The 13,628-nt window shown below is 44.3% G+C and overlaps 1 protein-coding gene across 1 annotated transcript in view; it reads left to right on the forward strand.

Annotated features, from left to right (window-relative positions):
• The window catches only part of PHOX2B (paired like homeobox 2B), a 2,499-nt gene extending 1,749 nt beyond the window's left edge, over window positions 1–750 (forward strand). Inside the window, exon 3 of the mRNA XM_042808089.1 lies at window positions 110–750. Coding sequence (XP_042664023.1) covers window positions 110–565 — 456 coding nt within the window. The 3' untranslated portion in view covers window positions 566–750. The remainder of the gene's footprint in view (window positions 1–109) is intronic.
• Window positions 751–13,628: the final 12,878 nt, after the last annotated feature.

Raw genomic sequence — 13,628 nt, forward strand, 5'->3', positions numbered from 1 at the left:
GGGCCGGGGGTCTCTCGGCGGAAGGTGGCGGCGGGGGTGCCTCCGTGCTGCCCGCCCCTTGCTTCCCTTCCCACCCCCCACCCCCCCCCCCCCTTCGCCCCCTCCCCAGGTCTGGTTCCAGAACCGCCGCGCCAAGTTCCGCAAGCAGGAGCGGGCGGCGGCGGCGGCGGCGGCGGCCGCCAAGAACGGGGCGGCCGGCAAGAAGTCCGACGCCTCCCGTGACGACGAGAGCAAGGAAGCCAAGAGCACCGACCCCGACAGCACCGGCGGCCCCGGCCCCAACCCCAACCCCGCGCCCAGCTGCGGCGGAGGCGGCGGCGGCGGCCCCAGCCCCGCCGGCGGGCAGGGAGCGGCGGGGCCCGGCGGGCCGGGGGGGGAACCGGGCAAGGGGGCGGCGGGGCCCGGCGGGCTGGCGGCGGCGGGGCCGGGGCAGGGCTGGGCGCCGGGGCCCGGGCCCATCACCTCCATCCCCGACTCGTTAGGCGGCCCCTTCGCCAGCGTCCTCTCCTCGCTGCAGCGGCCCGGCGGCACCAAAGGCAGCCTCGTCAAGAGCGGCATGTTCTGAGCGGCGGCGGCGGCGGCGGCGGCGGCGGCCCCTCCCGCCCGTTAGTACCCGCCGCCCGCCCGTAGCAATGACCAGGGGCCCGGGCTGCGCCGGGCTCCGCGGGGCAGGGACCCCGCGCCCCCACGGGGGGGCCACGACCGGCTCCCCTCGCCCCCGGCCCGGCGGCGGGGCCGGCCCCGCAGCGCCTCCGCCGGGGCGGGGGCAGGGGGTGGGGGGGGGGGGGTGTGCGCTGCGCGGGCGCGGAGGCGGCGGCGGCGGCCCGCGGAGACAGACGGTGCCGGCGGGCGGCCCGGCGGCGAGGGAGGGCGCCCTGCCCGCCTCTGGGGCTTTTTTTTTTTTGTTTGTTTTTTTTTTTTTGGAAGCTCCTTCTCACGGTCGGCCCGAGCAGCGACAAAGTGTGTTTTCCATCCCCCGCCGCCCCCCCCCCCGCCGCCCCCCGGCCCCGCGCCCGGGGCCGTTTCTCACTCCGCCGTCCCGTGTCACTGTCCCTCCGTTGGGTCTCGGGTCTCGCCGCTGCCGCCGCCGCCGCCCCCCCGGGCTCGGCCCCGGCCCGCTCCGCGCTGCGGATCCGGCCCCTGCACGGCCCGCGCCCCTCACGGCGGACGGCTTGTATTTATTATTAATTATTAATTATTATTAATTATTATTACACGATTCACGCAGTTTTTAGGCACCTCCGTTAGGGTTTTCTAATTTTATTTTAAAAGGCACAAACTATAGCTCTTAGTTGAATGTTGACAGGTATGCTTTCTCTTTTTCCGTGTCTTTCTACAACTGTGTTCTGTGACTCAACTGTATAGTGTTAATATCAGTACAGACTTGTCTAGTTGACCGTATAAATAATGTTTTCCCTTCTCGTAGTCTCTATGGCGTGTCTTTATGGAGAAATAAGGTTCTCACGGGTTCGGTTCCCTTTACGTTTAGAGAGACCAGGTTCAGGCAATGATATATATTTTTGTTATCGGTTGCATGTCGTCTCATTATTTTTTATTTTCCCTACCTGTTGGAATATGTTTGTGAGCATAATCGTCATAAATTATGTTCAGGATTTTCAGATTTATTTATATGTGGTTAAAATGAATGCTTCTATTTAAAAGGGGAAATATTTCTACATGTGCATATAGTTTTCCAAGAGTGTACCATTAATTGATTGTTGATAATAAAAACCAAAAGCAAATATAGCACCGTAGCTCTTCTGACTTCTTGTCAGGGCTCTATTTGGGGGGAGGGCTCGGGTTTTTTTTCTGACAAAGATTGAAGGCTCACATAGCAGAATCTGGACTGGGTCATCAAAAGGAGATGAGCTCGGCAGCATTATTTTTAATCTGCGTTACCATCAGGAAGACTATAAATGCGGGTCCCATCATACCGCCTAATTGTGTCGTTATTAATTATTTGCAAACAGGCTGATTGGGAGGAGAGGGGGCGGAAGATGCGTCAGATCTGACCTTTTGTAGCTACCTCGAAAGCTGGAGATGGCCGGTATTAAGCAATATCTATTAAAAGGGAAAAAAAAAAAAAAAAAAAAAAAAGACATAAACTACAGGTCTGGCTTGTCAGCGGATAAAGCATCCTGCAGGCCAGCCAAGAGCTTTCGCCAGCCCTGATACCAACCTGTGCAAGGTAAAATTGGCTTTCCAGTTTCGCAGGTGGTTCTTCTGCTTAAACCCTCTGCTTTTATCGAGCGCAGGGAGAGGGGCCGTCCGCGGGGACTACCGTGGCCGTGGGCTCGGTTGCCACCTGGGCCAGGAGTTGTCCAGCGGCCTCACAACTGGGACCCGCTTTGCTTTGACCGCCGGGCAGCGGGTGGCAGAGCCCATCCCATCCCAGTCCATCCCATCCCATCCCATCCCAGTCCATCCCATCCCATCCCAGTCCATCCCATCCCATCCCATCCCATCCCATCCCATCCCATCCCATCCCATCCCATCCCAGCCCATCCCATCCCATCCCAGCCCAGCCCGCTGGCCCCCCGCAGGGCACGGGGGGGGGCAGCAGGAACCCCGACCCGCCAAGAGGAGCCGGCATCCAGCTCCATCAAAATCCCTCGGGCAGGGGTGGGCCCTCGCCACCCCCCTCTGAAAAGAGCCGGGGGGCCCCGGGGCTGCAGAGCACCCTGGAGCTGCCCCTGCAGCCCGGGCACTCGGGGGTTAGCTTCAGGGACGCCGGGGCAATGAACTCTCTCTGGCTCTGGCAGAGCCAGTGGAAAAAGAAGAAGAAGAAAGAAAAAAAAGACTGTTTTGGGATTTGCTCGAGAAGCAAATATGGCTAGAGTGTTCCTCTGCATGACTGGGGTGCTGGGAAGGGGGTGTCACCCTCCAAAGAACAACTAAAAGAGCCAGGAAAAATGGAACAAGTGTTGTTTCACAAATAAAAATACTTAAATAATCAGTTTGAAAATGCTGCAATAAAATATGCAGTCTATTTTCTAGAGGAAAAGAACCTGTATGGATTTCTTTGTTTTACTATAACATGGGTAGCTTTTTTCCATTTTGCTTTTTCTTCCAAGTCATTTCACAATTTAAGAATATCTTTGTTAAAAGTAAATAGACTGTTTCTAGGAATTACCCAGCTGTGGACTGTGATGCAGTTCTGCTAATAGTGATCTACATGGGAAGAGTTTCCTGCTGGAGAAGCTGCAGTGCTCAGGCCATCTGCTTTACCATGGTTGAACTGATCCCTGAGCTCTTAGAGAACGTGAGACCTGTATTACCAGTAAACCAACCAGGCAGCCAAGGGTGATTTAAAGATATCTCTCCTGGTCAGGCCTGGCTGTGTGAAGATGATCAGCTTTCATTTTATGGCATGCAATTGTGATTTGAAAACATTAAGAGATGACAACATGCTGCTGCTTTGGGTTTGGTAGGTTTTCGTCGTTGTTTTTTTTTTTTTTTGTTGTTGTTGTTTTTGTTTTTTTTTTTTTTTTTTGTTTTGTTTTTTTTTTTTTTTTGTTTTTTTTTTTTTTTTTTTTTTTCTAAATTCACTACTTTGTCTGCTAAAACTTGGGGTTTATTTCTGATATGATGCCTTCAGCTTCCAAGCAGTGGATCTAGTTATATGTCTGTTAGAACTTTTCTCTCTCTTCATTTTATTGCACTGTAAACTGATTTGTATCTTAAACTTTTTCCTGATAACTAAATAGGCTGCATCCTTTACACCTCCCACTCTCCCTAAGGCTCAAACTTTTCAAATCTTTTCCAGAGCTGGAACTGCTCTTTCCTGTTTCTGAAGATAGTTTGCAAAAGGGATACCAGGACAGTACCAAACACAGCAGTGTCTCTCTCAGTATTGGTTCATACAGAGCCCAGATCACCGCTGTTTTTCTGATTTCAGTTTTGCACTTATGTATCTAAGCTTCTCATTAGTCCTTTCTGGAAACTTCTGTTCCATCATTTATTCCCTCTGACCGATAAATCCTTTCCCAAGCAGCTGCTTTCCATTTTTCTGGTCACCCCCCTGCACTGTGACCTGAGGGAGGTCTGCGGCATTAGGGCACCCACCAGTTCTAAGGACCAGTGTGCCTGTGGCAGACCAGCTGGAAAGGTTAATTCATAAACATCAGTGGCTGCTCATTCAGGTAGAAATGGATGGTTTGAAAATACATGACGTTTATTTCTCTGACCTGTCTGCAAAGACAGGAATTTTAAAAAGGTGTATTAATTAAATAAGGTAATCTACAGGGTTACTGCTGACCTTTACAAGCACAGAAGCTGGATGAGGGCCTTGGGGTACCCAGCAGGAGCCCAGGCAAGAAGAGGATGCTAAATGACTGCTTACCAGTGGTACCAGCAAAAGCTGAATGGGCCGGCTGATCCATAACACTGAGAGGAGCTCAGAGGTTCACAAGGCAGGAAGATCTGAGCAGAAGGACCTAAGAAATCAAAGGATGGTCCAGTAAAGACATGTGGGTAGGGTTTGTTATTTCTGTTGGTTTTATTTCCTCATGGTGTTCTAATAAAGAAAAATTTGTTTATTATCCAACTCAAAATCAGTATGAACACATGTTGTATCTTGAAGAGTTCAAAGGTAAATTCACATTGTGTGTTTGAAGCAATTTGAGTGTTTCGCTGTCTGCTCTTTTAAATGCTAAGACTTGGAATTCAGGTTTAATGCCAAATTTGGCTCTGGCACAGCTCTTGCACACACTCTCACTTTCTTCTCTCCACTACATAAACAGAAAAAGTAATTCCTGATTGCAGTATGAATTTCTCAGGGGGATGGATACATGACAATGCAAACATTAATTTTGCTACTAAAGAATCTGTAGCTAGCAAATAGGAAAACTAAAATTAATGAAAACAGTCCTTCTCACTGAGAAGCAAGTATGTCTAAATAATTAAATCTTTACATACCTGCACTTACTTTAAAGTTATCAAACTATTACCAACCAATGGGAAAGAGAGTGTCATGAAAAGTGTCTGTGGTCCATTAGAATGACAGAATCATAGAATGGTTTGGGTTAGAAGGGACCTTAAAGATCATCCACTTCCAACCCCCTGACATTGGCAGGGACACCTTCCACCAGACCAGGTTGCTCAAAGCCCCGTCCAACCTGGCCTTGAACCCTGCCAGGGAGGGGGCAGCCACAGCTTCTCTGGGCAACCTGTGCCAGTGCCTCACCACCCTCACAGGAAAGAATTTCTTCCTTACATCTAATCTAAACCTACCCTTTTTCAATTTAAAGCTATTACCCTTTGTCCTATCACTATATCCTCTGATAAAGAGTCCCTCCCCTCCTTTCCTGTAGCACTCTCTAAGTCCAGGAAGGCCACTATAAGGTTTCCCTAGAGACTTCTCTTCTCCAGGCTGAACAACCCCAACTCAGCCTGTCCTCAGGAGAGGGGCTCCAGCCCCCTGGCTGTCTTTGTGGCCTCCTCTGGACCCACTCAAGCAGGTCCATGTCCTTACACTGGGGGCCCCAGAGCTGGACACAGCACTCCGGGTGGGGTCTCACGAGTGGAGTAGAGGGGGACAATCACCTCCTGTGACCTGCTGGCCACACTTCTCTCGATGCAGCTCAGGGTACAGTTGACTTTCTGGGCTACGAGTGCATATTGCTGGGTTTTAGTTTTCCATCCACCAATACCTCCAATTCCTTCTCTGCAGAGCTTCTCTCAATATAATTTTTTAAGTCCTCTTTTTGCCTCACCTTTTTTTTGACACTGTTAAAAGTACAAAGAGATGTACCTAGCAGGAGTCCTCTGAACCAGCCTGACTCCAGTTGAGGCCAGCAGCTTACTGCTGTGGTGAGAAGCATGAGCTCTTTTTGAAGGCAAAATCTGGGGCGTCTTCACAAAAAGCTCACCATTAATTCTTAGACATCTACTAAACTAGTATCTGTCTGTATTTCTTCTGCACATTTAGCATGAATCTTTAAGAGGCAAACATTAATCTATAGACTACCCTCATCATCTGTGAAGCAGAGCAGCACTATGAAGGCCATATCACAATGAGAGATGAAGCCTTCTGCTTCTGTCACCAGTTTTGTTTGGTTCTTTACAACTGTTATGAAATAAACTGGTGAATTCATCCAGGGTGCTACTAAAATATGGGTCCATCTTAGAAAAACATCTTTGCACCTTGTACTTCACACAAGAGGTCATCAGGTATGCCAAGGAATGATCTGAGAGGAAACCCATCTTCTCTATTTGTGAGGAATTCATCCAGAAACAGTTTGAGAAACTTTAGCTGTGAAAATGAAGCTCATGCTGCCATTTCCAAAGTGGGAAATTTCCTTTGGAGAGAAGAAATCACCTTTTAGGTTGATCCTTGTCATGATTATCGTATCAACAGGAAATCAAAGTATTTGAACTTGAAAAGGAGTATTATTTCACACTACTGTTGCAGGCTGAGCCCATACAACTTCCCATTTCTTTCCAAAAGAGAGGCAGTAAAGGAATGCCAATAACATCTCATGTTTCAAACAGCTCATAGGAATAACGTATAAAGTCTATCAAGAGTATTAGATAAAAGTTCAGAGAAGTCTTGGGAAGTGTAAGCACAAGAAGCTATGCCTTTCTAGGAGTCTGAAATCTAACATCAGCATTAAGGCCTCTGCCAACAAGTTTAATGTATGTATGGGGTCTTCAGAAGCATTGAGTTCAGTATCATTTCATAGGAAAATATTTGTAGAAAATGAATCAATATATTAATTTCCGCTAAGGAGAAAATCTATCCAGGGAACAAAGCACAAAGTTCATGAGTAGCTGTGGTTATTTGATTAATGAAGAGAAGTGACTGGAAACTCTACAACCAGTGTCTAGGAGAATTGGTTATCTCTCATGGACACAGTATTTGGGAAAGCTTGGGTTGCTCCTTTCAGAGGCATTGGGCACCCAGAGCTCCCAGCTGGAGCTGTGGATACTCATCGCCTTGAAGAGCCAATCCACCCACTGAAGCCTCCTCCTCAGAGTGCCCACATCAGTCCCCACCCCAGGATAGAGTTGCAAACACCCGTGCTCTCAGGGCTGTTAAAAACCCACTTGTGCTTTGAAGAGCAAAGGGAGGTGGCTCACCCACCCCAAGTCACGCCAGGATCTGGGGGGTCCGTCCATCTGTGGCCGTGGCCGGTACTTCCCCAGCTCTCTCCCACCAATGATGAGGGAGCCGAGCCACAGCGAGCCAGCGGCAGCATCCAGCCATTATTTCTGGTGTTCATTTCTAAGCAGATCCAGGAATAACCCACCTGCCTCTTTGTAGGTAACCATGCAGACATGACCGGGCTCAGCGTTGGCCTGCCTGTTTTCTTTCTGACTGCGATGCTCTGTGCAGCTTTCCACCTCTGTAGGCTCCCTAGGTTTGTAGGACCCTCTTCAGGAGAACCAATGTAAGTAGAAGACAGTTCAGTTTCAGTGGGTCCTTGGTTGTTTTGCCTCAGTTTTGCAGACAGTACAGAGGTGCAGGGGAAGAGATAGCAGAGTTTTTAGAAAGTGGAAGCTTTAATTCTCACTGAAGTTTATCATCATGGTGTTAGTGGAATTCATAATGATGTACAGTTACACAGATATGTTCTGCAGGCTGTCATGAGCTCCAGGTTATTCTTACTCTTTTTTTTTTTAACCTAAAGAGTCTGATATCATAGTTCAAAGTAATCTCCTTAAAGCAGTGCTCAGAATCTCCTGGCCCTGTATTGATTTCACAATATCAAACTGTTTCTAGAAACAGCTACCAAAACACTCTTGCTGTGCTATCTTTAAAAGGTTACCAAAAAGGATGAGCTCTGAAAATAAGCAGTTTAGGAATCTCCACAGGTAATACTGCAAATAAAATGCCACCACATCTAGGATGTAAACAGCTGAGGAACTCTCACTTTAGTTCCAAAGTTACACACTTTCTTTACAAACTGAGTGTCTCTTCAATTTTAATAACAAAGTCTTACATCTGGAAGAAAGAACAGTAGTTAAAACTGTACCTGTTGATACTGCATGTACTTGTAATGCATTATGTAACTGCCTATCTTAGAATGGTGATGTATTAAACACACAGATTGAGTTATCACTAGGAATATCTCTATGGAGACAAAAAATTAGATAAACGTGGTGTGGGTGGTTTTGTCTTGCTGCAGAAAAAGAGGATGCACTAGATGGATATCTAAATCCTTCACTCCCATCATATTCAATTCCCACTTGAAATGTAGCACACCTAAAATATTTCTGGGCTGATTCACTATCAAATCTGGTGTCATTCACAGAAAGGTGGCATGAATGATGGGCGGCACACATCATTCAAGAGAGGTGGAAAAGTTTTTTGTGTCAACAAGAGGGCATGCTGTATTGTATATATGAATACTAAAGTAGTGACGAGACTGGAGAAGTTGAATTAGGCACTTTTGTTTTTTTACCAACTTAATCTCACCTTTCAGTGACCTCATCACTCAAGCTATTTCCAAATGTTGGCTAGGAGACCAAAAAAAACGTAGGATAACACATAACAGTTTGATCATTTGATTCCTGTCTTAGAAAGTTTAGAACTGGGAAAGGGAGATACTTCCAGCTGCTAGGTAATCAAATGGAGACTCATTGCCACAAGATTTTGTTGAGGTCAAGATTTTAGCTAAGTTCTGTAAATAACCAAGCTTTTAAGTAAGAATATCCATCCAGTACAGTCTGGGTTAGTAAAATACTCTAAAAAATTTTGGATATAAATCCAGCCATTTCAGGGTCTAAGATGATCTTTATGTATTAAATACAAGGCCGTTAAGTAATATTTTCCCCAAAAAAGATTTCTTGTGTGTTTTGCTAAATCACCTGCTACTGTTCAGTTCCATCAATGGGTTTACAAACTGTAGATCACAAGTTTTAGGCTGTACATCACTCACCGTGTTTCTATATTCTAATAGGAGATGAAAGCATGGCCTCCCAAATTTCCCTCATCTACATTTTTTCATTGTCTTTTTTGGTGGGTAATAGTCCCTGTTATATTCACAGGGTCAGCTTCAATCTTAGACAAAGTACATTCTACAGCTGAAGTAAAATACATCTGCAAAAGTCATTAATTTTTCCTATTATTACTGATTACTTTCTTTGATCAATACTTTAACTGGTGCATACCACTAATACATTTAAATGTCAATGTGGGAATTAATTATTTCCTTTCAAAGATCATGAAATAGAACTTTTTTTTTTTTTTTAATATTTTGGGATATATGTATAAATTTAAGGCCCAATTTGTCTTCAAAATTGCCCAGAACCATTTGTACAAAATTTCATAAGCTTAAAATACTTTTAAAGTATTTTACTTTTAAAGAATTTGTACAAAATATTTAAAAGTAATAAAAATAAAAATATTTAATCACTTAAGAATAGGCATATTAAAACCCCTGTAATTTCGAAACCCAGTTACATGTCAGTTCTGAACAAAAAGGGGTTTCTCTAAACAATGAAAAATATTAATGATACAAGAGAAGATTCAATTACATAACTGTGTATTGTAATTCTCAATGATTTATAAAAGGCAAAATTCAGATATGTTATACGATAAATTATCATTAAGATGAGACTACAGTTTGGTCTAATAGAATCCCATTATTTAGAAATGGAAAAAGAAACCCTATTAGATTATAGAGTTAATTCCCTGCCAGCGCTGAGGTCACTGCTCTTTCACTCTCAGGCTTTTCTACATGAAAACTGTTGGTACAGTTGAAGAGTTGTCTTGAGCAGAGTTAGAGAAAGACAAGAGGAGCTCTGTGTTGACCTTGCCACTTCCATAAAGGAATGAAAATAGCTGTAGTGGGTAAATCATCTTAATATATAATTTTAAAGAAGAAGAAAAATCTGTTAAAGTCTGGGGGTAAGTACCCCAAAATACATCCCAGTATTTCCAGTATATTTCCAGTAAATCACCTTAATATATAATTTTAAAGAAGAAGAAAAATCTGTTGAAGTCTGGGGGTAAGTACCCCAAAATACATCCCAGTATTTCCAGTATATGAGGATTAAAGATTAAAAGGTTGGCCAAACCAAAGCTGCAACGATGCTCTGAAATGAACCTAGTCCTAGCACAGCATGAAGAGCCTTGTGACGTACAAAACTGCAAGAGGTTTTTCTGGACCTACAGCTATTGAGAAGTTTCAGCCAATACTGGTTTCAAAGGGATCTACTCAGCATACTATTTTTAAGAATGAAACCATAGCTTGGAAGACACTTAGTTTTATACTGAAGCTGAAATGCAGTGGGAGGAGAAAGATACAGCTATTTAGCTGGGGTAGCAGGGAGGAGAGATGGACCAGATAGATTAATTCCCCAAAAGTCCCCAGTGAAATTATGCCTGTTTGCAGAAAAGGTAAGAGACCTTTAAAGACTCTCCTTTCTCAGTCCTTAGGCAGAGGAGAAGGGAAGGAGGAGACATGCTACTACATGTGTCAAGAGGGCTGCGATCCCACTGAGAGTGGGGTGCACTGGAACCTCTCCGTACCTTGCAAGTGTGGGCTCAGAAAACTCACCTGCATACTTCTCCCCATTTCTCAGAGCAGTTCATATTCTGTGGTCTCTTTTTCTTGCCAATGATAAATTAGCCACAAGGGATGTGTTTTCTGAAGAGGATATCGGAGGGTCACATAGGTTGTATGCTCCCTCGGTATAGCAGTTTCAGGTGGAAAACAGCATGGATTTCTGCTGGGAGCACCCTGTTATTCAAGGGGGAATCATGCCTCCCAAATTTTTCTGCACTGAGGTAAAAGCTGAGACATGAGGCGTACTGAATTTTTCTCAGGACCAGGCGTGCTAGAAATACAATTTATCCCCCTCCCTAATACCTACTTTTTCTCTCACAGCAACCATATGTTCCACCTACCCAGAAATGGCCAGGAGGCTGCAGGGGATGCCCACCCCAGTGCCACACAGCGCACCAAACCTGCTTTTGCCACTTGTTTGCTCACTGAGCTTATGAATTGTCCCCAGTTTTTCCTCCTGAAAGTCATTCTGTTCTCTTTGCTGTGAGCACCCGGACTCTCCCGTTCCACTGTGGCACCAAACTGCCTCGCAGTTTAAAGGGCTGTGGTGACAGGTCTCAAAAGGCCTGGGTATTCCAATCAGTGCAGACAAACCTGTGCTGCCGACAGAGCCACTGCCTCATGCATCAAGGAACAGTGAAAGAAAACTTTGCTTTTAGTGGAGATGCTTCTATTTGTTCGTTTAGCATAATTAAACTGGTATTTATGAATTTAACAAACTCTTAATTAACAATACTGCTGCCTGTTGAATAAAGATACTAAAATTATTGCTTACTTTCAGTGGCTGCCTGCAAGTGAGTTGAGAAATAAGTTTTCTATGCTACTATGTCAGGAGGCACAAATCACTTAATTGCTTGTGTCACTGAGTTACACAAACTAACTATAAAAACCTATCAGGTACCACAAGTCAGTGCAGCTCTGTGAGGATAGAGTATGTAAAAACTGACACCAATTTGTTGTTCTACAGAAACAGCTTCAAAAAAATTGCTTATTTGGTTGTCACAGTGCAATTTTTTTTTTTTTTTTTTTTTTTAGTAATAGAAGTGCTGGGCTGGATAGCTCTCTCACCAATGTACAACTCAAACAAATGAGATGTCACTGATAGAAAACTGATGGAAAAGAAGATTTGAACAATTATACAAAACAGATAAGCCATTAGCTTCTGCTCTGCAGGATCATTCAGGCTACAGCCATAATTAAGGCTGGTCCTGAGTCATTCTGTTGTAGCACATAACATTAATAAAAGGGAAGCTTTGGCAGCCTCTATGCAAGGGAGGACTAGGATAAGAATGGTGACTGGTACAGGCTAGGACTGAAATGTGTTTGAAATACAGGGCTATGAGAAAAAAATGTCATTTTATTACTATGTTATTTAATAGGCTACTATTTGGAAGCATAATCACATCTGGATAAAGACCTGAACATGCTTTTCCACACTGTGTCACCTGTGGGAAGGCCATTATTCAGTTATGCTGAATGTGTTGTATTATTCTATTAATACTCAGCTATTTAATCCACACATTTTCAGCATGTTACTTTTATTAGTTGATAAACACCATCTCTCTTTTTGACCTCCTCTTGATGTAGGCATCAACAGCTGTATCTTCCCATTGTTTTTTGTTTTCCAGTGTAAAACCACAATTCTTGATAAATTAAGTGAAAACCCCAATCCATATGGCCAGTTTGTTCAATCCATCTGAGAAGCTCCTTGCGAGGCAAGCAAGTCAGCTAGGCCTTTGCTGCCAAAAGGAAACCATTAGACTGTTTATTGCTATCCCGGGCCACTTTAAAATTGCACACATGATTGCTTTTAAATGTTCCCATTTGGAAAGAAGCAGCATACATGCAAAGGCGTTCCTAGCTGCAGGCTCATTGCTCTTCAAGCAGTATCATCTGTTGTCCTGGAAGAAGGTGGCCTCCTTTTGGCCTACCCCACTGTTGTCAAGAAACAGCCCAGCTTCTACCAGTAGACAACTACACATACACTTAATAGAGCTGGTTCCTGGGTTTGCCCAAGTTGGTCAGAATTTTGCTTTCAAATTTTCTATTTCAGCCCAAAAATTTCACTCGAAATGGCCTTCCCAATGACTTACCTCTGCAAGACAGCTTCTTCACATACAGAACTATGTAAATATTACAGCGGTGGCCAGAATTAAGAAAAACATTTACTGCTATGCCATTTTTTCTGTATTTCACAAAACCGAATATTTAACTTATCAGTGGTATCTCTTAACGTGTAAAAGGTCAGATAAATAAACCTAATTCAGGCTAAACATATTCTGTAGTCTAGTGTATTCTCGAGGGACTCGCTGTTATCTTTGAAGTGACCAGAGGGAGTATGCGGAGAAAAAAAAAAAGGTTAAATGTGCAGAATTAATGGAACAATCCCTGCTCTAAGATAGACTTTTGAGTGTTAACTAATAATTTTTAAATACTTTTGTGAAAATATATGATACCTTTGGGCTTATTCCATTTGATATAATTCAGATGGTAAGTCTTTTTCAGAAAGAAAATTATCGTCACTGCCTCACAGCTCCAATTTATTATCCAAAGTAATAACCTTGGCAAAAATGTCTATTATTTCAACTCTTGAATAAGGACTTGGTTCACATGTCTAATGCCCTGTGTAAGAGAATTAGCAGAAACTCATCTCAATGTGGTTTCAAAAGGGGAAACTAAGCAGACAGCCTTGTTAATTTAGCATATAGACTTGGAATAAAGTACAACATCCATCATCTCTTGAAATTCAATTAAAAATTGGTCTTGTGTCCAAGGAAAAGGAGCCAAGTTTCTGCTGGAAGCAGTCTTGCAAGCTCACTAAAACCCTTAATGGTTCTTTCATTGTGGGAGCCAATATGAAAGAAAAACCAGTTTGGGAGTTCAAATTACTCCTCACATTAAACGCTACAACATGTGTAATCTTCAGTTTAGGCCCACTGCTGTTGATGCAATGTTTTCTGTCACCACAGACACATGGGGAATTCCAGCTGTGGTTCTCCCCTGGTCCTTAAAATCTTCCTGTGTGCCACTGTATGCTGTGGCAAGGCTGAACAGGCTTTTGCATGCAGGGTGAAATACCCTTCCTTACCATATGTCGTGTATAGTTCTCATTCT

Source organism: Tyto alba, unplaced genomic scaffold (assembly GCF_018691265.1).
Source record: "Tyto alba isolate M040663 unplaced genomic scaffold, T.alba_DEE_v4.0 Super-Scaffold_6, whole genome shotgun sequence".
Taxonomy (NCBI): Eukaryota; Metazoa; Chordata; class Aves; order Strigiformes; family Tytonidae; genus Tyto; species Tyto alba.